Below are 27301 nucleotides of genomic sequence, written 5' to 3'. Positions count from 1 at the left end.
ATCTGGTTCTTTCTCTCCTCCTATCTTTTTCATGAATAAATAAATAAATTATAAAAAAAATAAAAAAAGGACAAGGGGAAAAGTCCCAAATTCAGTCCCTACCTCCCACAGAGCTGAGTTAAAAAAAAAGTGGGGGAGACAGCATAATGGTTATGCAAACAGACTCTCCTGCCTGAGGCTCCAAAGTCCCAGGTTCAGTCCCCCGCACCACCATAAGCCAGAGCTGAGCAGTGCTCTGGTGTTTGTCTCTGTGTCTCTCTATCTGCATCTCTCTCAAAAATTAAATAAAATATTTAAAAAATAAAGAAAGAAAAAGAAAAGGGCAAGGCGCCAGGGGCTGGCGCGCCTGGTTGAGCACACACATCACAGCGCGCAAGGACCCAGGCGCGCCTGGTTGAGCACACACATCACAGCGCGCAAGGACCCAGGCGCGCCTGGTTGAGCACACACATCACAGCGCGCAAGGACCCAGGCGCGCCTGGTTGAGTACACACATCACAGCGCGCAAGGACCCAGGCGCGCCTGGTTGAGTACACACATCACAGCGCGCAAGGACCCAGGTTCCAGCTCCTGATCTCCACCCGCAGGGGGGAAGCTTCACAAGTGGTGAAGTAGGGCTATAAGTGTCTGTCTCTTTCCCTCTCTGTGTCTCTCTCTCCCCTCTCAATTTCTCTCTATCTCTAGCCAATAATAAATAAAAATCAGAAAAGGAGAACAAAAATGGCGATCAGGAGTGGTGGGGTTGTCACGCAGGCACTGAACCCTAGTGATTAGATTACCCTGGTGGCAATGAAAGAGGGAGAGAGGGCTGAGGAGACAGCATAATGGTTATGCAGAAGACTTTCATGGATGAGACCCTGAGGTCCCAAATTAAATCTCTTTCTCCCTGTATCTTTCTCATTAAAACAAACAAACAAACAAATAAAAGAAGAGGGTCGCTTGATTTCAGAATGTAAAGGACTCCAAATGCCCAAATGAGGAGTTTAAGCTGGCTCCTCCAAGCCTTGGGAAGCTGCTGAGGATTTCTGAGAAGGGAACCCTAACAACCTTGCTTCCTAACAATGGAACAGGCAGGGAACGTTGACACTTACCTGTGGCTACAGCAGCATAGGCACCTTAAAGAGATGATGGGGAAGGAGGATAGGAGATGCCTGACCAGATGCTACCAAGATGTTCAGAAGCAGTTAGTACAAACGAGGCAGTGAGCCACCTTAATTAGTAGGTGCAGACAGGAGAGCCCTGCCCTGGCCATGCAGATAGACCCAGGGAGCCAGGCTGACTGGAACACCTACCTCACCCCACTCCCCTCCCTGAGGATGACTGGCACTCACCCAGCATGTTGGTGGGCATCCCCAGCAAGGTGTGGAGCATGTCGTGCACCTCCCGGTACCTCTGGATCACGTAGGCCAGCTCCTCATTGTCCACAAATCGGGTGGGTGCTCGGGTGTCTGGGGAGACCCTCTGACAATGATGAGCCCCCCTAGACCCTATCCCAGTGGTTCCCAGAGCCCAACCTGCCAGCCTCTCCTCTACTCTGTCAACCACTCCCACCAAATTCATACCCCATTGGGGACTCTGTTGCTGCCCATAACTCGCATTCAAATACAGAGGGCTTGCATTTAATACCAGGTGGCCAGATGCTGTATTTAACAAAACTGAGGTTTGTTCTCTCTCAGAAAAATTAAGTAAATAGGTTAATTTTCATTAAAATATAAAGAAGAATAGGAAGTGGGGGAGAAAGAAGAGGAGTAGGAGAATAATGTAAAATCTAAAGCAAAGAAACCCCAAGGAGAAGGGGAATTATAAGTTGTTTAATAGCTACAGTTTCCATTACAGATCTAAACACTCTGGAGACTAGTTTCACAACTATATGAATATACACAGCAGCACTGACATAGCCATTTAAAAAGGGTCAAGATATTTATTTATTTATTTTACCAAAGCACTGCTCAGCTCTGGCTCATAGTGGTGCCAGAATCTGGTACCTTTATTGCCTCAGGCACAAAAATATATTTTTAAAAATTTATTTCTTTATTGGGGAATTAATGTTTTACATTCAACAGTAACAAAAATATTTTTTTACATAATGCTCAATTTTGTGACTAGGGAATTATTAGCTCAATTGATAGAGTGCTGGACCTGAATGCCTGAGGTTCCTGGTTATTGCCTAGTGTTGGTTTTAGTTTGTATGTCTGTTCTGTGAAAATCCCTAATATGAAATAAATAAATCTTAATTTTCTGTCTCTATTCGGAATAAATGAAATTTTAAAAATACATTAAAAAAGATGGTTGTTTTTTTGGCTATCTTTTTAAAACCATAATTAGAAAAAAGGGAAAACAATAGGCAGGAGATTTATGCAAAAAGATTTTTATGCCTGAGGCATCCAGGTCCTAGGTTCACCACCTGTTTGTTATTCTGCGATTTTCTATTTATTTGTTTTGAGAGTATCTGAAAGAGGACAAAGCATATTCCAGCATGTAGAGTATTTGTGACTGAACCCTGGGCCTCAAACAGGCATGTTTTACACTCTACCAGTTGAGCTGCCTCCTGGCTGCACTGTTTCTTTCTGCTGTTACTGAAATGTAGTAAGATGATTTTTTATTTTATTTTATTTTTGCCTCTAGAATTATCAACGGGGCTTGGTGCCTGCATTAGGAATTCACTGCTCCTGTGATCATTTTTTCGATTTTTTTTGATAGGACAGAGAGAAACCACAAGACGAGAAGAAGATAGGGAGAAAGATAAGACACCTGCAGACCTCTTCTACCACCTGTGAATCGATCCCCCTGCAGGCGGGGAGCTGCGGGCTTGAACTGGGATCCTTTTGCAGGTTCTTAAACTGTACTACGTGCACTTAACCCAGTGCATTACTGCCTGGCCCCAGAGGATTTTTTTTTTAAACTTAATTCTTCTTTTTAATATTTTTGAGTTTTTTTTTTTTTTAGTTTATTTATTAGATAGAAAAAGAGAAAAATTGAGTGGGAAGGGGGAGAAGGGAGGGAAAAAGGCAGGGAGATACCTGCAAAACTGCTTCACCACTTTCAAAGCTTTCTCTTTCCCAGGTGAGGAACCCAGGTCCTTGTGCATTTTAAGATGTGCACTAAACCAGGTGTGCCACTGCCTACTCCCCCCACCTTTTCTTAAAGGAAAAGTAGTATAATAGTTATGCAAAAGTCTTTCATGATCCCAGGTTCAAGCCCCAGCACCACTGGGAGAGCTAAGTAGTGTTCTGGTAAAAAAATAAATAGGGAGTCGGGCTGTAGCGCAGCGGGTTAAGCGCAGGTGGCACAAAATGCAAGGACTGGCATAAGGATCCCGGTTCGAGCCCTGGCTCCCCACCTGCAGGGGAGTCGCTTCACAAGTGGTGAAGTAGGTCTGCAGGTGTCTATCTTTCTCTCCCCCTCTCCCCTATTTTCCCCTCCTCTCTTCATTTTTCTCTGTCTTATACAACGACATCAATAACAACAACAATAAAACAAGGGCAACTAAAAGGAATAAATAAAATAAAAATAATTAAAAAGTGTGGGGGGCACTGGGAAAGGTGGTTCATTGGCAGAGCACATACACAAGGCCCTAGATTCTGTCCCTCCTACCAGAAAAAATAAACAAACATTTGGAACAATGTTTACTGGATTCCAAAGCCAAAGGTTGTAACATTCATTATTAATAAGCTATATAAATGTCCTGAAACATAAACATAGCCTTTGTACCTCAGATAAGAAATATGAAACTCAGAGAAGTCAAATAATTTACCCAGGTCATAAAAACAGGAAAAGAGATGGGGCCTTCACTTGGATTACTCTTCTCTCCAGTGGCTAAGCCTTGTCTTGATGACCATGCATGGTACCAATGTCACCCTTGGAGTTCACTCTGAACTTTGATCTAATAATCTATGCTAGGACAAAGGTGTTCTGTCACATTCCAAGGTAGCAGGTTTCCCTGCTCTTAAAAGTGTTACAAACTCTAGGGCAGTAACTGGGGATAAGGTACCTGGAGAGGACCATCTCTTCCACAACAAAAAGACAAAAAAACTGAAAAATTTCAGAAAAATCTCTCCCAGGGTGGTACTTAGGACAGATCTCAGTGACCTTGTAGGATTCCCATTGATGAAATAACTTGCATCCCTGTGAGGTCTGAAGAAGATACTATAAAATAGGGGGAGGGGTGGCAGGTGTGGAGAGCAGATTATTCTCTTAGAGACAACCATTCCCTCAGCTGCTTCTAAATGTATACTAGGGGAGATCCCCTATGTCTAGAAGGTATGTGTGGTTGTTACAACTTAGGGAGATGCTACTGGCATCTAGTGGGTAAAAACCAAGAGGCTGCAAAATAATCATCCTATAATGCATAGAACACCCCACAATAAAGAATTTTCTGACCTCTTGGGTCTGGGAGATGGCTCATCTGGTAGAGCCCACACATTACTATCTTGGAGAATACAGGTTAATATGGTAGGACCAAGTATAGCACCAGGGAAAGCCCCATGAATGGTAAAGAACAGTGCTGTGGTAGCTCTCCTTCTCTTTCTCCTTCCCGTCTTTCTCTGAAAATAAAAGGAAATAAGTCTCTGGGAGTAGTGGGATCTTGCCTGTGTTGAGACCCTGGTTTCTGTGGGTGTAGGGTGGGGTGGGATGGGGTAATTATCTGACCCCAACTGTCAGTGGTGGCAACACTGAAAAAGTCTGTTCCAGGCTAGGGATATGGATCAACCATTCAATGCCCATGTCCAGTGGAGAAGGAATCACAGAAGCCAGACCTTCCACCTTCTGTGCCCCATAAAGATTTTTGGTCCATATTCCCAGAGGGATAAAGAACAAGGAAACTTCCAATGCAGGGGAGGGGGTATGGAACTCTGGTGGTGGGAACTATATGGAACTGTACCCCTCTTACTCCACAATCTTGTCAATCATTACTAAATCACTAATAATAATAATAATAATAAATGGTGTACTGCACCAAAGTAAAAGACTCTGGGGTGGGGGAGGAGGGTTCAGGTCCAGGAGCTTGATGGCAGAGGAAGACCTAGTGGGGGGTTGTACTGTTAAGTAGAAATGTTATGCATGTATGAAGTATTGTATTTTACTGTTGACTGTAAACCATTAATCCCCCAATAAAGAAAAAAAAAAGAGAGAAATAAAGAATGAAATGCTTGTTCTGGAGGCCAGACAGTGGCACACTGGGCTAAGTGCACATAGTATGAAGAACAGGACCTGTGCAGATGTGCCTCTGGCCCTCATCTGGGGATAGCTTCATAAGCAGTGAAGGTCTGCAGGTGTCTATCTTTCTCTCTCCGTATCTCCTCTTTTTCGTTCAATTTCTCTCTATCTTATCCAATAAAATGGAAAAAATGGCAGCCAGAAGCAGTGGATTGGTAGTGCTGGTATCAAGCCTTAGCAATAACCCTGGAGGTCAAAAAAAAAAAAAAAAAAAAAGCCTGTTCTAAAGCACTCTTTGTTCAAGCCTTTACCTCCTCAAGCCTTGGTGATTTCTGCACTTACTTGGTGAAAGGACTTTGTTTCCCCCATTAAAAAAAAAAAAAAATTCTGGGAGAGAGTGAGTGAGCGAGCAAGCACTGGACCCTAGTCTTATATAGTACTGGTTGGGGACAGAACCTGAGGTTTTAGGTTTGCAAAGCATGTACGCGCTGGGCACCTCTCCTGCTCCAACAGAGTGCTTTAATCAAGTGTCTCTGTGGTGGGGGTGGCAAGGGGATCTGACTGTAGTCTAAGGTCATGATCAGGTCATATTACTAACTTTGTGCCTTTGCTCAACACCCTCAGAGATTTCTTATTGCTGTTATCAAACAGACTTCTTCCTAGGGCTGGAAGAATCTAGCTTGGCTGACCACCCAGCCCACTGGCTACTTCTTCCATAGCCATGCTTCCCACCCCACTCCACTACTCTGCTTTCCTTTCTTTAAACAGATCTTGCACTGTTGGGGATAAACCTCACTTCTCTCAATGCTAGATCTTCATCTCCCAAGTCTCCTCAGAGGGGCCTCCCCTGACCACCCTGTGACAATGTCCAACCCCTTGTCCTCAACAGCACCCTCAGCTAGAATGGAAGGTCTGCAGGGCAGCTTGCTCTGTGCTGGCTCCATTCACTGTATTCTAGTTACTGAGAGCAGAATGTGGAATGTTCTAAGTATGCAGTAAATACTCTGCCTGTATATTAACACTGATTTTATCTTTCAGACTTATTTATCTGAAGGGGGGGGGAGAGAGAGAGAGAGAGAGAGAACCAGAGCATCATACTGGCATGTGAGATGTTGGGTATCAACTTTGGAAGTCTATGCTCAAAAGTCTGATTTCTTAAAGGTTTACACACACACACACACACACACACACACACACACACACACACACACACACACACACTTTATTAATTCATTAAGAAGACAGGCAGTGAGAGAGAAATAACAAAATATCATTCTGGTACATGTGCTGCCGGGGATTGAACTCTGGACTTCATGCTTGAAAGTCCAGTGCTTTATCCACTATAACACCTCCTAGAACATAAAACCTAACATTTTATTCACTGTGCCACTTCTAGGAACATTATAATAATAATTTTAAATTAAAAATTATTTTTTATGAAACAGAAAATTTATTTTTATTTAAAAAATTTATTCTTTATTTATTTATTGTATAGACACAGCCAGAAATCAAGAGGGAAGATGATAGAGGAGAGAGACAGAGAAATACCTGCAGCCCTGCTTCACCACTCACAAAGATTTTCTCCTGCAGGTGGGGTCTAAGGTCTTGAACCTGGGTCCTTGTACATTGTAGCATGTACACTCAACCAGATGTGCCACCATCTGGTCCCAATTATCTTAACTTAAAAACCTTTTTATTTATTTCTTTTTTTTTTTAAACCTTTATTTTATTTATTTATTTTCCCTTTCGTTGCCCTTGTTGTTTTATTGTTGTAGTTATTATTGTTGTTATTGATGTTGTCGTCATTGGATAGGACAGAGAGAAATGGAGAGAGGAGAGGAAGACAGGGGGGGAGAGAAAGACACCTGCAGACCTGCTTCACCGCCTGTGAAGCGACTCCCCTGCAGGTGGGGAGCCAGGGGCTCGAACCGGGATCCTTAAGCTGGTCCTTGCGCTTTGCACCGTGTGCTTAACTTGCTGTGCTACCACCCAACTCCCTTTCTTTATTTTTTTAAACTGCCACCAGGATTATTGCTGGGCCAGCACTATGAATCCACTGCTCCCATCAGCTATTATTCATTTTTTTCTTTTTATTTATTTATTTATTCCCTTTTGTTGCCCTTGTTGTTTTATTGTTGTAGTTATTATTGTTGTTGTTACTGATGCTGTCATTGTTGGATAAAACAGAAATAGAGAGAGGAGAGGAAGACAGAGAGGGGGAGAGAAAGACACCTGCAGACCAGACCTGCTTCACCGCTTGTGAAGCGACTCCCCTGCAGGTGGGGAGCCAGGGCCTTGAACTGGGATCCTTACACTGCCACATGCACTTAACCCTCTGCGCTACCGCCCAACTCCCCGTCATTCATTTTTTCTATTTATTTCCCTTTTGTTGCCCTTGCTGTTTTATTGTTGTTGTAACTGATGTCATTGTTGTTGAGATAGGACAAAAGAGAAATGAAGAGAGGAGGGGGAAGACAAGAGAGGGAAAAAGACACCTGCAGACTTGCTTCACCACTTGTGAAGCAACACCCCTGCAGGTGGGGAGCCAGGGGCTCGAACCGGGATCCTTATACCAGTCCTTGTGCTTTGCGCCACTGTGCGCTTAACCCACTGCACTACCACCTGACTCCCTCATTATTTTCTTTTTTTAAAAAAAATATATTTTTTTAAATTTATTTATTTTAATTTTTTAAATATTTATTTTATTTTATTTATTCCCTTTTGTTGCCCTTGCTGCTTTTTTTATTGTTGTAGTTATTATTATTGTTGTTGTCATTGTTGGATAGGACAGAGAGAAATGTAGAGAGGAGGGGAAGACAGAGAGGAGGAGAGAAAGATAAGACACCTGCAGACCTGCTTCACCGCCTGTGAAGTGACTCCCCTGCAGGTGGGGAGCCGGGGCTTGAACCAGGATTCTTATGTGGGTCCTTGTGCTTTGCGCCATCTGCGCTTAACCTGCTGCACTACAGCCCGACTCCCTCCCTCATTTTTTCTATTTTATTTGACAGACAGAGAGAATTGGGAGGGAAGGGGAGCTAGAGATGGAGAGAAAATGATAGATATTACTTGTGAAGTACCCCTGCCTGCAGTGAGGAGCAGGAGCTCAAACCTGGGTCCTTGTGCTTGGTGATGTGTGTTTAACATGGTGAGACACCACCCAGCCCCCAAAACATTGTTTACTGCTTTATTAAAATTTAAAAATTTTATTTATTTATTTATGGATAGCTAGCCAGAAATTAAGAGGGGGAGAAGATGACAGAGAGAGATGGAGATTGTAAAGCTTTCCCTCGGCAGGTGGGGGCTGGGGACTGGAACCTGGGTCCTTGAGTACTGTAACATGTGCACTTAACTAGGTGCACCACCACCTTGCCCATTACTGCTTTACTGTCCACCTTCCCAACTAAAATGAGCATCATGAGATTAGGACTTTGTCTGAAAGATTGTCCCCAAAATGTGATCTGGATTTGCCAACATTATCACTCACTGTGTGAAATCATCAAGTTGCTCAGCTGCTCTAAACCTGTTTGCTCATTTACTAAAAGGAAATAGGGCGGGGAAATAGGGTGGGGGGTAGGTAGCATACTGTTTATACAAAGAGACTTTCGTGTCTGAGGCTCCAACATAAACCAGAGCTGAACAGTGCTCTGGTAATAAATAAATAAATAAATGGAAATAATAAGCAGTTTAGGAAGTGGCAGGTGGATAAAGCATCTCAAGCAAAGTCCTAAGTTCAACCTCTCTCTCCCTCTCGCCCTTTCTCTTTCTCTCTCTCTCTGGGGCTTGGTGCCTGCACTAGGAATCCACTGCTCCTGGAGGCCATTTTCCCCCTTTTGTTGCCCTTGTTGTTTATTGTTGTTGTTGTTATTGGATAGAACAGAGAGAAATCAAAAAAGGAGGCGAAGACAGAAAGGGGGAAAGACAGACACCTGCATGCCTGCTTCACTGCTTGTGAAGTGACCCCTGCTGCAGGTGGAGAGCCGGAGGCTCAAACCACAATCCTCACATGGGTCCTTGCACTTCACTCCATGTGTGCTTAACCCGCTGCACTATCTCCTGCCTCCCCTTTTAAATTACTATTATTTTTTAAAAGATTTTATTTATTTATTAATGAGAAAGATAGGAGGAGAGAAAGAACCAGACATCACTCTGGCACATGTGCTGCTGGGGATTGAACTCAGGACCTCATGCTTGAGAGTCTGATGCTTTATCCACTGCACCACCTTCTGGACCACTTAAATTATTATTTTTTTAAGACTTTACTTTAAATTTTTTATTATCTATTTATTTAATAGAGACAGTAAGAAATTAAGAGGAAAGGGGAGACACAACTGCAGCACTGCTTCACTGCTCGTGAAGCTTTCCTCCTATAGATGGGGATTGGGGCTATGACCCTAGGCCCTTGCACATTGTAACATGTGCATTTAACCAGGTGTGCCCTTGAGTTCAATCTCCAGCATCATATGTACCTGATAGATGCTTTTTTTTTTTTTTCTCTCTCTCTTTCTTCTTCTATCCTAAATAAATTAATAAATCCTTTAAAAAGGGGGGTGGTAATAGAACATACTTGATAGGGTTGTTGGGAGGCTTTGGTGAGATCACATGAGTCTAGCAACATGACGTTAATAAGTGTTATGGCAGGACGTTAATAAGTGTTAGTCAACATCATCACTTAAAGCAATGACCCTGGGCCATTTGCTCATCCCATACAGATAACAAAACCTTAGTATAAGAGACTGAAAATACTCGGGCCTATAGTGACAGCCCAGGGCTATTTAATCTCAGGTAACCCCAGTGCCAATTCTCTACCCTTTCTGTTATGTTATATTATATTGTATTATTTTATTTATTTATTTATTTAACCAGAGCACTGCTCAGCTCTGGTTTATGATGGTGTGGGGGATTGAAGCTGAGCCTTCAGAGCTTCAGGCATGAGAGTCTCTTTGCATAACCATTAACTCTCTCTCTACCTTTTCTGATGAGTGCTAGATACACAGAAACTGGAGACTCACATTCACATCCAGGAAGCGGAGATACTCTCGTCCTAGTGAGCCCTCAGGTAAGCTCCTGAGTTTGTCCAGGTCAAGGGTACACAGTGAAATTCGGGGACGTTCCCTGAAGGCAGAAGGCAAAACAGATACTCATGGGTGCAGTTAAAGCAGGAGAAAGTCCAGTTATAGCACAGCTGAGAGAGGTAAGGGTCAGAAAGAGAAATGAGTCACAGCCCCTAATGGGACACCTGCTTCTGGCAAGTCAGTGGCAAGTCAGTGGCAGGAACTGAGAACATTCTCAGCTAAGGACATGGTTCCTGCTTACAGGGCACAAATCACGGCCAAGAGAACTCAGCTGTGACCAGGGTACTCAGAAAAGTCACTGCAGGATGGTCAGAGGTTACAGCTAGCGCATTATAAGAGCTTAGTGAAGGCACAGAAACCTGTGGCTGGTGGGATGAAGACCACCACAATGCAGCAGAACACAGTATCATTGTGAATGGCATTTTCAGAGTTGGGCAGTGCCCAGTTGGTCCAACCATCCATGGTCAGGGTACCAAGAAGAGCTCCCTAGAGTAAAAACAAAACCTGTCAGAATGTGATGAGTGAAAAGAGAGAGAAAAGCAGAAAAACAGAGAAAGATCCCCAGAGACAGCTTCTAATCACAGATCTGGGACTTACTGCAGGATCTGGGCACCTTCTGGGTCCCTCTTCATCTGATCCCTGAGGGCTTTCAGAGCACGCAGTCCTGTGGTCTCTCCTAGAACTGCCACCATATCTGAAAGGAAAGAAATCAGGACAAAAGGGGGATATGACTGTAGGTAAGTTACCGATCTGGTCTGAGTCATAGTTTCCTATGACATGGAGAATGTCTAGTTAGTTGAAGATTCATGTTCAATACTGAGCAAATTTCCCAGCACACAGGAAGGGCTTGGTGTATCTATACCAATCTATTGAAGTGAGGTGGCTGTGGTCAGCACAGCACTCTACAGAGAGAGAGTAAAGTCACTTTTCACATCCATTGTCACAGTACAACATTGTTTCCATTGACGGGTACAGGCTTCCACATCTGAGAGTGCCTGGTTTGAGTTCTGGCGCAAGCACATATAGGTGACCTTGTGCGAAGTGCTTCATATTGCCAAGTCTCAGTGTTCCACTTTATGAAGTCTGGAGAATATCTTTTTGTTTATATTATTTACTTTTTGCCTCCAGGTTTATTGCTAGGGCTCGGTGCCTGCACCACAAATTCACTACTCCTGGAGGCTATTTTTTTCTCTTTTGTTGCCCTTGTTGGGAGAATACCTTTTTTTTTTTTTTGCCTCCAGGGCTATTGCTGGTGCTCAGTGCCAGTACCATCAATCCACTCTCCTGGTGGCTATTTTTTCCCCTTTTGTTGCCCTTGTTTTTTATCATTGTTGTGGTTATTATTATTGATGGTGTTGTTGTTGGATAGGACAGAGAAATGGAGGAGGGGAAGACAGAGAGGGGGAGAGAAAGACAGACACCTGCAGACCTGCTTCACTGTTTGTGAAGCGACCTACCCTGTAGGTGAGGAGCCAGGGGCTCGAACCAGGATCTTGATGCTGGTCCTTGCACTTAACCCAAGGGGCTACCTACTCACCCCCAGGGAGAATACTTTTTTAAAAAAAAAAAAAAAAAGAGGGACGCCTGCATCCCTGCTTCACCACTTGTGAAACTTACTCCCTGATGGTGGGAGCCAGGGATTTGAATCCCAGATCCTTATGCATTATAACATATCTGTTCAACCAAGCTTGCCACTGCCTGGCCCCAACCAAAATTATTTATGGATTACAGAAGGTGGGAGGTCTGGCTTTGAGAACACTTTTTTATAGAGTCAGGGTGGGGGAGATAGCATAATGGTTATGCAAGACTTTCATACCTGAAGCTCAATCTCCCACATCATAAGTCAGAACTGAGCAGTGCGCTGGTAAAAAACAAAAAACTCTCTTATAAGGTCAAATCAAGCAATCAAAAGCCTTTTTAAAAATTCTAATTAATTATTATTAGAGACAGAAAGAAATTGAGAGCGGAGGGGGAGACAGAAAAGGAGAGAGAGACACAGCAGCCCTGCTTCACCACTCCTGAAGCTTACTCCCTGCAGGTGGGGATCAGGAGCTTGAACCTGGGTCCTTGTGCACTGTAGTGTGTGTACTTAACCAGATGCGCCACTGCCTGGCCCTAAACAATCAAGAACTTCATGCAGCTAAAACAGCACAGGGAGAAGCCAAAACAGTGAGTGGATAGCTGTACTGTCTCTCCAACCCCCCCCCCCCCACAGCAACAGTACTTTACAGTCTTTTAACAATTTTGGAGGGGATGAGGAACACTACAGAATTCAAAAATAGTCTATTCATACCCCCCAACAGTCGATTATTGAGTATTTATTTTATGCTGGGCATACAAAATCCAAAATGTTGCTTACACAAAAGCTAGCAATCATGGTTACTGAACTTACACAATTTTCACTTCTGGTGAGATGTTACCATTTGATGGGTGCTTACAAGTCGTCTATTTCGGGTAGGGGAGACAGCATAATTGTTATGAAAAAGACTCTCAAGCCTTATGCTCCAACGTCAGACAGAGGTCATGACCTGTCCGGGCTCCCGAGGCGGGAGCCGACCCCGCAGAGCCAGGCGGCCTTACCGTGCCGGTGCGGGTCGGAGAGCGCCATCCCCGCGGAGCCCGCAGCCAGCAGCGCCTTTTGCAGCGGGGAGGTGGGGATGTGCTCCGGGTAGAGCCGGCCAGCGCCGTGGCCCACGGCCCGGGAGGAGACATCTGCGGGGCAAGGACAATGTCGCGGTCAGACGCGCCCGGCGGGAGGAGAAGCCCGGCCGCCCCGCTACCCGCCTGCAGCCGCCCTCGGGAGGCCCGGGAGCCGCCGGGAGGGGCGCGGGGCCCGCGGCAGCCGCGTCGCCGTGACACCGGGCGGCGGCCCCTCTCCGGAGCGGGGCCCCAGGGCGCGCAAGGACTCGGGAAACCTCTGGGGACACACTCAGAGCCCCGACCCGACAGGCCTACGTCCCCCAGTACCAGCTGGAAACCCAGCCACCGAACTGCTTTCGACCTACTTCCACCGAGACAAAACTTTGCCCTGTTCGCGGTAAATTTCCAGGGTAGATGAAGGTTTTGGACAGTCAGGACCCTAGTCCCAATCCTCATCGCGTTCCCCCCGTGGATAATAAGACGCGCACCTTTTCCGGCTGCCGTGCCTGGCGGAGCCAATGGTAAGACCATACTGGAGCCTAGGCTAGTACGTCACTTCCGTCGCTCGTTTTTTTGCTGTCCGGGGCCGCGGGTTGCCGGCATGTGGTCCGCGGGGTTGGCGCGGCTGCATGGGCTCTTCGCAGCCTACAAGCCCCCGGGGCTCAAATGGGAGCATCTGCGTGATACCGTGGAGCTTCAGCTTCTGAAGGGTGGGAACCTCGACGCAGACCTGAGCCCGCTGTCCCGCTGCGCGTCCTTCCTGCTACACGGAGTCACGTGACCGTTCCCTGGGCAGCGTTTCCTAATGTCTTCTGTACTGCCCCGCCCCTTTTAGCCCCCACTTTCGAATAAGCTCAGATGGGCAGTCAGGCTCAGTGACTTCCGATGTTAAAGTAGTAACTGCTAACTTATTCAGACTTTAAACAATCCGTATTTGAACCCGCCTGTTTTGTAGCCACTGTCATTTCTCTTCGCTAAGTTGTATGATTTTTTTTGTTTGTGTTTCCTAAACTCTGGTTTATGGTCATGTGGGGGATTGAACCTGGGAATTCAGAGCCTTAGGCATGAGAATCTGTTTACATAACCATTACTTCTGTCTCGGGTGCCTGCATATTCCCTATTCCTTACTCTCCAGTTGACAAGATGCTCTTCACTTGTATGTGCTCAGGTCTCAATGCGGGAAAGCCTCCTGCCCCTGAACAGCGTGTTCGCTTCCTACTGGGCCCCGCGGACGGCAGCGAGGAGAAGGAGCTGACCCTTACGGCCACCAGTGTGCCCACTCTCACCAACCACCCGCTGGGTAAGCCATGTAGTCTGGGGCCTGCGTGTCACTTTTCAGAGTCAGTGTTTCAGACAATATTCACAACTTTTCTCTATCCAGATTTTTATTTTATTATTTTTTTAAAGTTTATTCTGTTACACATATTGCAGTAGGAAAAAAACCTGTGTTCAAGTCCCTGGGCCCCACCGGCAGGGTGAAAGCTTCATAAGTAGTGAAGCAGGGTTGCAAGTGTCTCTCTGCCTCTCTCCGTCTCTAAAATATCCTTCCCCTCCATTTTTAGCTATCTCTAGTCAATAAATAAAAATAAGTAAATATCATAGTCTCCATTTTTATCTAGAATTGTAGGCATGATTCTCCTGCAGGAGCTGGTTATGGTTAAGGGACCCCCAGCCTCCCAGTTGAGAGGTTATGGTCCAGTACAGCTGCATAGGGAACCACCCAGTTCAGTCAAAGCCTCCAACAGGGGAATAGTGATAGACAAAGTACCAGGCTTCCTGGGCTGCTCTTTCCTAGGCCAGATTACTGAGGAAATAATTGTAGGCCCCAGATTCCATGACTGAGAAACCTGTAAGTCTAGACTGATCTTGTTTGAGGCTCCAGGAGACTACATTTTGGGCATGAAGTCACTACACAGCCCAAAGCCATCCATGTGTTGAGGAAAATGGACTCATTTCCTTCTTCTTTTTAAAGATTTTATTTATTTATTAATGAGAAACATAGGAGGAGAGAGAAAGAGCCAGACATCACTCTGGTATATGTACTGCTGGGAATTGAACTCAGGACCTCATGCTTGAGAGTCTGATGCTTTATCCACTGTGCCACCTCCTGGACCACGACTCATCTCCTTCTTTTCAGTATGTGGACCAGCATTCACAAGCCTGAAGATTGGTGTGGGCCACCGGCTGGATGTCCAAGCCTCAGGGGTGCTTGGTAGGTTGTGTGGTGATCCTGGGAGTTCCCCATGGGTGATGACAGGAACTTGGAGGAGGGTTGGGAAACTCCTAGGAGCCTGGCCTGTTTCTAACTTGACAACCATCTTCTGTCACTGTCCTTCTTCCCTGGTTCCTGCCCCAGGTCTAATGTCTAGTGGAAGAGAGGGAAGTCGCAATCACTGCCTTAGTTATGTGATTCCTTTGTGTTACATATGGGATGAAGCCTTTTGAGCACATTATTCCCATTACAGCCTGCTTGTCTTCTTGACCTTACAGATGAAGAAACTAGGACTCTAGGAGTTTTGGTGACTTGTCCATGTGCCTAGTGAATGTCCCAGAAGGGGCAAATTGTCATTGTTTTCATGGGTAGTCAAGTACATGAATCTGGGTCTCCTGGCCAGGATCTGTGTGTTGCTGTGCCAGACACACAGAGCACTGGGTTATAAGCCATCCGTGCCATGAGGTCAGGCAGGGGCCATGTCTTCCGTGTGCAACAGTCAGTCTCCTTGTCTGGTTTCCTGTGACACAGCAGGCAGACATTCTCTCATCTTCCCATCCTCCCTTCCCTAGTTCTCCAGGAATTAGAGTAGAGGGTCATTTTCTTGTTCACCCAGAGGGAAGAAGACAGGAGGAAGCCAGGACATGGCCACACTGTCCCCTTATATTGGGCCCACCCTTTGTACTGCCATTGTCTATATGACACCAGTAATTTTTTTTCTTCCAGGATTATCAGTGGGGTTTGGTGCTGGCACTACTAATCCACTGCTCTTGGTGGCCATTTTTTCCATATTTAGGACAGAGAGAAATTGGGAGGAGAGAGACAGAAACCTGCAGACCTGCTTCATTACTCATGGGTCCTTGTGCTTAGCACTATGTGCGTTTAACCAGGTGCGCCACCGCCAGGCCCCCAGATCAAGCAGCATTTTTGTCTCCATTTTACTGATGGGAATCTTGAGACCCAAGGAGATTGAAGGACATACTTAATAGTACCACTGTAGGTTTGTTGGATGGGACTAGTGGTCTTTTTTCCCTAAATGTATTCATTCAATTAAGCATTATATATCCCCCCCCAAGCTTCAAAGTCAGTATATATGGTTGGGACCCCAAGGCTGCATTTTTATAGCCTGACAGGTTTGTCAGAGGGTAATGTGTAGGACTTAGACTGTGTGAAGCCCTGATATTAGTTTATAACATTGTTAATGTAGGAGTGGTACTTTTCTTCTCTCTTTTAAAAAAAAGTATTGGATTAGAGACCGTCAGAAATCAAGAGGGAAGGGGGAGATAAAGAGGAAAAGAGACAGACATCTGCAGTACTACTTCACCAGTCACAAAGCTTTTCCCCTGAAGGTGAGGACTGGGGGCTTAAACTCAGGTTCCTTGTGCACTGTAACGTGTGCTCAACCAGGTGCAACACCTCCCGACCCCATACTCTGCTTTCTCTCAGTAAAAGTCAGTAAATCTTTTCTAAAAAGAAAACTTTGGCCCAAGATGTGGCCCAATATAGAACTCTACACTCAAAAGTATGAGGTCTAAGTGCACATGGCGCAAAGCGCAATGACTGGTGCAAGGATCCTGGTTCGAGCGGTGCCCCACCTGCAGGGGAGTCGCTTCACAAAAGGGAAGTAGGTCTGCAGGTGTCTGTTTTTCTTTCCCCTTCTCTGTCTTCCCCTCCTCTTTTCATTTCTCTCTGTCCTATCCAACAACAACAATAATAACTACAACAACAATAATAACTACAACAATAAAACAAGGGCAAAAAAGGGAATAAATAAGTTTAAAAAAATATTTATTCCCTTTTGTTACCCATGTTTTATTGTTATAGTTATTATTGTTGTCATTGTTGGATAGGACAGAGAGAAATCGAGAGAGGAGGGGAAGACAGAGAGGGAGAGAGAAAGATAGACACCTGCAGACCTATTTCATTGCTTGTGAAGCGACTCCCCTGCAGGTGGGGAGCCGGGGACTGGAACTGGGATCCTTAATGCCGGTCCTTGTGCTTTGCGCCACCTGCACTTAATCCACTACGCTACCGCCCAACTACCTATAAATAAATATATATATTTTAATATTTTTAATATTTATTTATTATTTATTTCCTTTTGTTGCCCTTGTTTTATTGTTGTAGTTATGATTGATGTCGTTGTTGTTGAATAGGACAGAGAGAAATGGAGAGAAGAAGGGAAGACAGAGAGGGGGAGAGAAAGAGAGACAATTGCAGACCTGCTTCACCACCTGTGAAGCGACTCCCCTGCAGGTGGGGAGTCGGGGGTTTGATCAGGGATCCTTATGCAGGTCCTTGTGCTTTGCACCACCTGCACTTAGTCCGCTGTGCTACCGCCTGACTCCCATAAATAAATATTTTTTAAAAATCTTAAAATAGGGAGTCGGGCAGTAGTGCAGTGGGTTAAACACACATGGCGCAAAGCACAAGGACCGGCGTGAGTTTCACAAGGACCGGCGTGAGATTCCTGGTTCGAGCCCCTGGCTCCCCACATGCAGGGGAGTGTGAAGCAGGTCTGCAGGTGTCTATCTTTCTCTCCCCTTCTCTGTCTTCCCTTCCTCTCTTCATTTCTCTCTGTCCTATCCAGCAATGATGACATCAACAGCAATAATAACTACAACAATAAAAACAAGGGCAACAAAAAGGAAATAAATAAATAATTTAAAAAATCTTAAAATAGGGAATTGGGTGGTAGCACAGTCCGTTAAGCGTACGTGGCACGAAGTGCAAGGACTGGCATAAAGATCCCGGTTTGAGCCCCCCACTCCCCACCTGTAGGAGAGTCGCTTCATAGATGGTGAAGCAGGTCTGCAGGTATCTATCTTTCTCTCCCCTTCTCTGTCTTCCCCTTCTCTCTCCATTTTTCTCTCCTATCCAACAATGATGACATCAATAACAACAATAATAGTTACGACAATAAAACAACAAGGGCAACAGAAGGGAATAAATAAATATTTTTTAAAACTCTTAAAAATAAATAAATAAAAATTAAAAAAGAAGGTGTGAGGTCCTGAGTTTGATCCCTGATACCACATTTCCCCAGTTGCTTTGACCTATCTCATTCCCTCCTTTCTCATTATATTCTTTTAAAGTAAGTCAGTGCTGAAACACCTCTATTTCCATATGTGCCATGGGGTTACTTGCTCCTTGTCAGAGATACTCTACTTGACTTCAGCTGCATGGGAAGTGGGCGTATTTTCTGATCATGGGCATGGGGGGGATTCCAGGTGTTTGATCAGGCTGGCTTCCTTTCAGTGCTCGGCGTGGGACATGGACGTAGGCTCCTTACCGACATGTACAATGCTCATCTCACCAAGGTAAGATGGGGAGGAGAAGGGGAACCTTGGAACAACCTACTTGGACCTTGTGCTTTTTTTTTTTTTTTTTTTAGGGGTCTAAGGGAGGATTTTTTAAAAAAATATTTATTTCCTCTTGTTGCCCTTATTGTTTTATTGTAGTAGCTATTGTTTTCAGGCCACTCTGGGTTCCCCACCACCGCTGGCCACAAGGGACAAGGGTCAGAGCAGCTCCCCAGGGAGTCCCAGGGGGGTAACTCTGGGTGTTGGGGCCTATGTGCGTGGAGAGAACCTCAGACTCATTCAACTCTGGGAGCGGCCTCGGAAAGGTGGGCAACCCAGAGTTTATTGAAAGAAAAGGCAGGCAGGTGGTCCAGGAGGTGGCGCAGTAGATAAAGCATTGGATTCTCAACCATGAGGTCCTGAGTTTGATCCCCGGCAGCACATGTACCAGAGTGATGTCTGATTCTTTCTCTCCTCCTATCTTTCTCATGAACAAATAAATAAAATTAAAAAAAAAAAAAGAAAAGGCAGGCAGATATACCCCTAACTTGGGGAAGGTTGGGGTAACCCAAACACAGAGAAATACAATGCATAATCACAGACTATTTGATCACGAGCAAAAGATTACTGTACAGGTTTGTTCACAAACTCTACAATGTACATTTTTCCAGAGGTAGATTGCAGGCACTTCAGGACAGCGGGGGTTTGGGTGGGTGGGGGAGGCAGCTGAGCAATCAGAGTGTTTGCTGGCAGTTTTTAAATGTACTACACAGTAATCCATGGCTTTTAATTAAAGAAGGAAGAGGGGGAGGTGGCATGTGTAGAAAGATGCCCATGTCTGGGGTTCCAGCTGTCATAAATTCCAGAGACCATTGGGACCTGCCATATCTCAGTCCACAGGGGGCAGAGTCTGGAGTCAGACTCACTAAGACCTCGTGGAAACTACGGTCTGAACTTTCTGGGACAATGGGCCCCTCTCTCCAACAGTTGTTGCTACTGATGTCGTTGTTGTTGGATAGGACAGAGAGAAATGGAGAGAGGAGGGGAAAACAGAGGGGGAGAGAAAGATAGACACCTGCAGACCTGCTTCACCGCCTGTGAAGCGACTCCCCTGCAGGTGGGGAGCCAGGGACTTGAACTGGGATCCTTACGCAGGTCCTTGTACCTCATGCCACTTGCGCTTCACCCGCTGTGTTACTGCCTGACTTCCTCATTTATTTATTTATTTGTTTGTTTATTTTCTTTTATAAAATTATTATTTATTTTCCCTTTTGTTGCCCTTGTTGTTTTGTTGTAGTAGTTATTATTGTTGTTGATGTCATTGCTGGATAGGACAAAGAGAAATGGAGAGAGGAGGGGGAGACAGAGAGAGGGAGAGAAAGATAGATACCTGTAGACCTGCTTTACTGCTTGTGAAGTGTCTCCCCTACAGGTGGGGAGCTGGGGCCCTGAACCTGGATCCTTATGCCGGTCCTTACACTTTACACCACCTGCGCTTAACTTCTTGCACTACTGCCCGACTCCCTTTTCTTCTCTTCTCTTCTCTTCTCTTCTCTTCTCTTCTCTTCTCTTCTCTTCTCTTCTCTTCTCTTGTCTTCTCTTGTCTTCTCTTGTCTTCTCTTGTCTTCTCTTGTCTTCTCTTGTCTTCTCTTGTCTTTTCTCTTCTCTTTCTTCCTTCCTTCCTTCCTTCCTTCCTTTCTTTTTTTTTAACCAGAGTACTACTCAGCTCTGGCTGATGGTGGTGTAGAGGAGTGAACCTAGGACTTTGCAGCCTTAGGCATGAGAGTCTTTTTTTTTTTTCTCTCTCTTGTTGCCCTTGTTGTTTTATTGTTGTAGTTACTATTGCTGCCATCGTTGTTGGATAGGACAGAGAGAAATGGAGAGAGGAGAGGAAGACAGAGAAGGAGGGAAAGACAGACACCTGCAGACCTGCTTCACCGCCTGTGAGGCGACTCCCCTGCAGGTGGGGAGCCGGGGCTCGAACCAGGATCCTTTTGCCGGTCCTTGTGCTTTGCGCCACATGCGCTTAACCCGCTGTGCTACCGCCTGACTCCCAAGAGTCTTTTTTTTTTTGCATCTAGGGTTATCGTTGGGACTCAGTGCCTGCACTACGAATCCACTGCTCCTGGAGGCCACTGTTCCCATTTTATTGCCCTTGTAGTTGTTATCGTTATTATTGTCATAGCTGTTGTTATTGTTGTATAGGACAGAGAGAAATCAAGAGAGGAGGGGAAGAAGAGAGGAGGAAAGATAGACACCTGCAGACCTATTTCACTGTTTGCGAAGCGACCCCCCTGCAGGTGGGGAGCTGGGGGCTCGAACTGCGATCCTTAGGCTGGCCCTTGCTCTTTGCGCTATGTGCACTTAACCCACTGCACTACTGCCCAGCTCCTGAGAATCTCTATATAACCATTACTCTGTCTACCCCGTCCACAAACATTTTTCATGACTGTGTGCCATAGGAGACTGACGATCACACAGTAATAGCTGCCAGTATTATTGAAGTGCAACTGCTCCATGCCTGGCACTGTATGCAGTGGGACCTGTTGCTAATCCATCTTAATGAGGTACAGAGTAGATGTCTCTTCACAAGGGACATAGTAATCTTTACGGGGCAGAGCTGGCTTTGAGCCCGAGCTGGTACCAGATCATGGTTGGTGATAAACATGGCTTATTATGATATCACTCCCTCCTGGCCCTGAATCTGAGATACGGACATCACCATTAAGGGATCAGGGAACTGGTATGTGAGTCAGGGTCATGAGATCTGGCACCAGGAGTGTGTGCAGAAGTGCCACTTTAGGAGGCTGGGTGGTGACACACTTTGTTGAGTGCACATGTTACAGGATGTAGCCTCTGGTCCCTACTGCAGAGGGAAAGCTTTGCGAGTGGTGAAGCAGTGCTATAGGCGTCTCTGTCTCTCCCTCTCTATCTCCCCCTTCCCTCTTGATTTCTGGCTGTCTCTATCCAATTAATAAAGATAATAAAAATAATTAAAAGTGCCACTTTAGAAAACCGATGATTTCAGTGGCAAAGAGCACAATTCAGGAAACAAGTGGCTGTGTTTAAAACCCAGCTTCTGGGTAGGGGTAGATAGCATAATGGTTATGCAAACTGGCTGTCATGCCTAAGGCTTTGAAGTCCCAGGTTTAATCCCCTATACCACTGTAAACCAGAGCTGATCAGTGCTCTGGCAAAAAAAAAAAAAAAAAAGATAAAACCCAGCTTCTACCACTTTTCCAGGTGTCTCCTTGGGTGGATTACTTAATTTCTGTCTCTATTTCCTTGTTTTCAAAATGGGAAAGAAGGGGCATAGAGATGGCTCACCTAATAGAGTGTACACTCTGCCATGTAGAAAGGTCTGGGTTCAAGCCCCTGATCACCACATAACAGCATGCAAATGGGGACCCTTGGGAATGAATGGTAGATCGTGCTGTGGAGTCTCTCCTCCTGCTGCCCCCTCTCTCTCTGTTTCTGGTATTGAAAGGAAACAATCTACCAGGTGTGGTAGAATTATACTGGTATGAAACCCTGGCAGGAAAAAAAAATGGGGGCGGGGGAAGGAAAGAGGGCCAGGGAAATAGGACAGTGGTAGTGTTCTAGACTTAACATACTTGAAACCCTAGAGACCCCACCCTGTGGCTCAGTACCCACCACCACAAGTCAGAGTTAAGTGGTTCTCTGGCCTTTTCTCTCTGCCACTCTGTGTCTGTCTCTTTTGCACTAAAAATCTTTTTAAATTTTTTATTGCCACCAGGGTTATTTCTGGGGCTCAGTACCTGCAAGATGAATCTATCACTCCTGGTGGCCATTTTTTCTTTTTATTTCCCCCTCTCTTTTTACTTTATTTTCTTTGAGAGGGAAGGGGGAGATAGAGGAAGCCACTTCCGTCACTTGCTTCACTGCTCATGAAGCTTCTCCTCTGCAAGTAGGGACCAGGAGTTTGAACCCAGGGCCTTGCACATGGTAACACCTGTGCTAGACCAGATGTGCCACCTGTGCAGTAGTGGAAGCATAGGGTGGCCCACATGCCCATTAGCTGTGCTCACTCTTATGGGAAAGTGTGGTGTGTCTCCCTAGGGAAATCGCATAAGGGCTTGAGGTGCTGAATCATGCCTTCAGTCTCATTCCAGAGGTTAGAGTGGGGCCACTGATCACATCTTCCCCTCAATCTCCTTGCAGGATTACACGGTGCGTGGCCTCCTGGGTAAAGCCGCAGATGATTTTTGTGAGGACGGGAAACTGGTAGAGAAGAGCACATATGGTGAGAGCTTAAGGGCATCTAGGCTACAGGGAGGGGCAGCTGCCTTACATTATTTTTATAATTGTTTTTTATTTTTTTAATTTTTCATTCTACACAAGCCAGGTGTCACTCTCAGACATAATAAGCTGAGGCTGGCCGTTGAGGAACTCTGAATGTGTCAGTCTGTCTTCCTGGAATGCCCCGTGCTCCCCATTTGCCTCACCACCTGGCTTAATCTGTTCCCCACTCCCCGCCCACCAAGCTTTTCCAGCCCCCAATTTGATCTAAGATTGACTCAGAGTTGTGCTGAAGTAATGACTAGTGATTATCTTTTATCTGTCTCCCCAGCCAGCTAACATGAGGTGGATTAGAAATAGTGTCTAGGAGAATGATGTCAGAGTTGAGAATAGAACTCGAAAGTCTGATTAAGGTAGAGAGTAGCCCCCAAATTTGAAAAAAATATATAAATACAGTTAACTCTTAACCACATTGATTTGACCCAGAGCCCATGTATATTCATGTTAGCACAGGAACCTGTATAACCTCCCAAGTCCCTGTCAGTCTGAGCTCAAAGTCTGTGGTCATGCTGGGAACCTAGACTGTACTCATTTCAGGATCAGTCTTCCTTGAGTGGCAGAGAAGGATGACAACCCAGCCTCTGGTCTATGGTGATGATAAGGATTGAATCTGGGACCTGAGCCTCAGGCAGGAAGTCCTATCATATAAAACATGTGCTTTCTCCCCAGAGTGTTAGAAAAGAGACCATAATAACGAATGGCAGGGACCAGAAGTGATATGGTGGGAGGACTTTCTGGAGGAAGCAGCATATGAGGTGGGCTATAAGTGGGGAGGAGGGAGTACAGTGGCAGATACATCCCAGATTTCAGGTAGGATAACAGCATGAGTGAAGTCATTCAGAAAGTACAATGAAATAAAATAAAATTGGTGTTTTTCAAACTGGGCGCCGGTATCAGCCCCTTTGGCAGAGTTTGTGAGTGTCCATCAGACTTTGCTGTTGTTCCTTAAGTCATTCAGTGGGGCTTGAAGACAGAGTCACTTCCACCCTTACCATTCTGACATATGACACCTTTCCTCCCAGGAGCTCTCCTATGAAGGAACTTCAAACTAGGCCTACTGAAGAGACCTAACAGTATTGAACAAGTCACATTATGTCTTTGATCTAAATTCGGAGTTAGTGAGGCGTGAAGTGACGTCTTCAGGGATCTTTGTGAGAAGATAATCCAGACCTTTCATTAAATTCTCCAAGGACCCTCAGTTCTACTTCTTATTGGGAGCCCCTTCAGGTTCCAAGGATAGAGTTGGTTTGAAAGAAGGGAATATATTAGTTTGTTTTCACCCATCCTTGGCAGGCACCTGTATGCTAACCATCCCCTGGCTTTTCCAGACCATGTGACCAGAGAGAAGCTGGATCGAATCCTGGCCCTGATCCAAGGCTCCCATCAGAAGGCCCTGGTGAAGTAAGAAGGGCCCCACCTACATCTCCCTGGAAGTGACCTTTGAGTTGTTGCTGCAGGAACCAGGAACCCCTGTCCTAGGGAGCTAAGGGTCCCGTGAGGGAAAAGCCAGGGACTGGCACCATCATATGACAGCTGGGGAGCAGTCATCACACATATGACTGTTGAAGCCCAGGAGAGCACAGAGGAGGGCAGAGCCTGCATTTAATAATTGGAGGGAACGGAGAAGGAGGCTGGACAAAAGTGATCTGAAAGGGTAGACAGATGGAAGGTGAAGGATGAGCTTTGATGGGCTGGGGAATGGAGCAGCCAGTTGAGCTCACATGTTACATGTACAAGCACCTGGGTTTAAGTCTGCTCTCCACCTGCATGGGGGAAGTTTCTCTCAAGAGTCCTTTCCCAAAGCTCTTCCTTTTTTTTTCTCTCACCACCCACCAGGGGCTCAGTACCCACACAACTCCAACACCATACCCCATGGCTATTTTTCCCCTTTCTTATCTGATAAAGACCAAGAGAGGCAGGGAGAAATGGAGACACCAGTAGCACTGTCCCACTGCTCATGAAACTTCCCCCATGCAGGTAGAGAGCAGACTTAAACCAGCTCCCCACTCCCCACTAACTACTACACTCCCCTCACCACCTTGATCCCTAGCTATTCCAACCTTGACCTGAAGACCCAGGAGGCCTATGAGATGGCTGTGACAGGCTCGATCCGTCCCATGAACAAGTCCCCGATGCTGGTAACTGGTATCCGCTGCCTCCACTTTGCACCTCCAGAATTCCTCTTGGGTAAGTTGCCCCTGGAAATTGGAGCAGTGAGATGGGACTCCTGGGCTTTGGGAAATCCAATGGAATGGCTTTGCACAAACTGTCATGTGCCAGCACTGATCTCTACTGTGCAGACACATGGGGATCTATGCTGGACTTAGCCAGTCACACAGCACGGATGTTGTATCTTGCTGGGTTGACACTGGAAACCAGACCTCAATAAAGATCATTATTTAGTGGCTTGTTTCCAGAGTTGCCTGTTTCAGGTGCCATCTGATACCACTGTTACCTCCCCAGTTCTCCCCCATTATTTTTGTTCATTTTTCTGCTTACCTCTCCCCTATCCGGTCTTTCTTTGTTAATCATATTAGTAAATGCTTCTTTTCTTGAGCAACAAGAAGGATTTTTTTTTTTAGCTTATGGTAGTTTAATCCCCCCCCCATTTTTTACTTGTGATTAATAGTGGGTTATAAGATTGTAAGATTGGGAGTCGGGCTGTAGCGCAGCGGGTTAAGCGCAGGTGGCGCAAAGCACAAGGATCGGCATAAGGATCCCGGTTCGAACCCCGGCTCCCCACCTGCAGGGGAGTCGCTTCACAGGTGGTGAAGCAGGTCTGCAGGTGTCTATCTTTCTCTCCTCCTCTCTGTCTTCCCCTCCTCTCTCCATTTCTCTGTCCTATCCAACAACGACAACAACAATAATAACTACAACAATAAAACAACAAGGGCAACAAAAGGGACTAAATAAATAAAATAAATATTAAAAAAAAAAAAAAAAGATTGTAAGATTACAGGGTATATATAGTTCCACACCTCACCTCTAGTCTCCGCGTCCTGTGTGGGGACAAGTTGAACGGTCCTGAGAGTAGGAACGAGAGCTGAGGGGTAGGGAGGGCTTGTGCCAAAGACACAGCAAACTTTATTCAGGATAATACATGTATATATACTTCACATCATCAGTTAAACAATAAGCAAGCGGTTACATAAGTTCAAGCAGCACCTGGTGTTTATGAACTCTTACTATATGTTTGGGTTTATTCAGCAGCTAGCAAAGCCAAGGCCAGGTCAGAATGTTCTGCTAATGTTTGCAGACATAACTGGGGAAGTTGCGGGTTCAATCAAAGGCCATGGGGTCCTTTCCCATGCTTTATCTTCCGGCAGCCTTGTTTATCAAGGGCCTAATGAAGACTTGCCTTTTGATGGTCACCTACACACACCCACCACCAAGGTTGTGTGTCTACCTGGGAGGCTTCTTAAAGGGCTTTTTTGAATGAGTAGGCCTGGATGCTACCTGAGATTCATTAAGTTTCAGGCATGCCTGCAGGGCTGAATCTGGAGCTACACTTTGAATATCCATGGGTCTGGCTAAGGTTATTATACATTCCAGAAGCATCCAAGGGGTATGGCTTTAAGTCCAGACAACTTGTGGCTGTGTAGCTGACCACCCTTCTGTCATTGTGTGTCCTGGGCAGAGGTGCAGTGTATGCATGAGACTCAGAAGAACCTGCGAAAGCTGGTGCATGAAATTGGCCTGGAATTGAAGACCACTGCTGTGTGCTCCCAGGTGCGTCGCACACGTGATGGCTTTTTCACACTGGACGATGCCCTCCTGAGGACCCAGTGGGATCTGTATAGCATCCAGGATGCCATCCAGGCTGCAGCCCCCCGAGTGGCAGCAGAACTGAAGAAGAGCTTGAGTCTGGAGCTGGGCACCCAGCAGCTTCCCAACTCAGACCTCTCCCACGAGTCCAAGGGCCAGACTCTGCCTTGAGGCTACAGAGCTCAGTGGGCAGTGAAAGGCAAGGCAGCTGGTGGGGCAGCAGGTGGGTAAATAGAAGGACTATGATCCAGAACTAATGACTGTGTTGAACATGAGAAGCTTGTTTACATATGATAGAACTCTGAAGCTGTCAAAGATTGGCACAATTAACCCAGCTTTAAAAGAAAAACTTCTGGGGCCAGACGGTGGCGCACCTGATTAAGTGCACACACTACAGTGCTTTAAGGACTCGGGGTCAAGCCCCTGGTCCCCACCTGCAAGGGGAAAGCTTCACAGGTGGTAAGCAGAGCTGTAGGTGTCTGTCTCTCTCTATTTCCACTTCTGCTCTCAATTTCTCTCTGTCTCTATCCAATAATAAATAAAGTAATAATAATAATAAAAGAAAAACTTCTGTATGGAAGAAAAGATAATAAACGACAGACTGAAAAAATTATTTGCAATATAGGGCCAGGTGGTGGCGCACCTGGTTGAACTCACATGTTACAGTGCACAAGGACCCAGGTTCGAGCCCCTGGCCCCCACCTGCAGGGGGAAAGCTTCACAAGTGGTGAAGCAGTGCTGCAGGTATCTGTCTCTCTCCCTCTCTATCACCCCCTTCCCTCTCAATTTCTGACAGTCTTTATCCAACAAATAAAGAAAAAAGATTAAAAAAA

At 45.7% G+C, this 27301-nt stretch overlaps 2 protein-coding genes across 6 annotated transcripts in view; one reads left to right on the top strand and one right to left on the bottom strand.

The window, feature by feature from the left end:
* The window catches only part of COQ4 (coenzyme Q4), a 15442-nt gene extending 1939 nt beyond the window's left edge, over nt 1-13503 (bottom strand). Inside the window, exons 1-5 of one of the 3 annotated variants that reach the window (XM_016189865.2) lie at nt 13358-13503; nt 12810-12941; nt 10827-10923; nt 10167-10269; nt 1332-1461 (exon numbers count right to left, since the gene is read on the bottom strand). In XM_016189865.2, the coding sequence (XP_016045351.1) occupies nt 1332-1461; nt 10167-10269; nt 10827-10923; nt 12810-12941; nt 13358-13400 (505 nt within the window). In that variant the 5' untranslated portion in view covers nt 13401-13503. Of the gene's footprint in view, nt 1-1331; nt 1462-10166; nt 10270-10826; nt 10924-12809; nt 12942-13196 lie in introns of all 3 variants that reach the window. The other 2 variants (XM_016189864.2, XM_060200285.1) reach the window with 2 other exon arrangements.
* TRUB2 (TruB pseudouridine synthase family member 2) lies at nt 13447-27301 on the top strand. 3 transcript variants are annotated; one of them, XM_007526794.3, is made up of 8 exons: nt 13447-13579; nt 14038-14169; nt 15007-15081; nt 18340-18401; nt 22566-22647; nt 24032-24104; nt 24754-24890; nt 26341-27301. In XM_007526794.3, the coding sequence occupies exons 1-8, from the start codon at nt 13471-13473 to the stop codon at nt 26637-26639; spliced, it is 969 nt and encodes a 322-aa protein (XP_007526856.1). In that variant the 5' UTR covers nt 13447-13470; the 3' UTR covers nt 26640-27301. The 3 variants fall into 3 exon arrangements, with proteins under 3 accessions (XP_007526856.1, XP_060056267.1, XP_060056266.1); XM_060200284.1 differs by lacking the exon at nt 13447-13579 and adding an exon at nt 13782-13799 and having other exon boundaries at nt 18312-18401; XM_060200283.1 differs by lacking the exon at nt 13447-13579 and adding an exon at nt 13834-13850 and having other exon boundaries at nt 18312-18401.

Source organism: Erinaceus europaeus, chromosome 10 (assembly GCF_950295315.1).
Source record: "Erinaceus europaeus chromosome 10, mEriEur2.1, whole genome shotgun sequence".
Lineage (NCBI taxonomy): Eukaryota > Metazoa > Chordata > Mammalia > Eulipotyphla > Erinaceidae > Erinaceus > Erinaceus europaeus.
The sequence above is the reverse complement of the archived record's forward strand: the minus strand, read 5'-3'. Positions and strand labels throughout refer to the sequence as shown.

What these genes read in the sequence shown, in the direction of transcription:
- TRUB2 (XM_007526794.3), top strand. Translation starts at nt 13,471, where the DNA reads ATGTGGTCCGCGGGGTTGGCGCGGCTGCATGGGCTCTTCGCAGCCTAC. An exon ending in CCAAGCCTCAGGGGTGCTTG is followed by an intron (nt 15,082 to 18,339) that starts GTAGGTTGTGTG and finishes GCTTCCTTTCAG; the next exon opens with TGCTCGGCGTGGGACATGGA. An exon ending in GGTAGAGAAGAGCACATATG is followed by an intron (nt 22,648 to 24,031) that starts GTGAGAGCTTAA and finishes TGGCTTTTCCAG; the next exon opens with ACCATGTGACCAGAGAGAAG.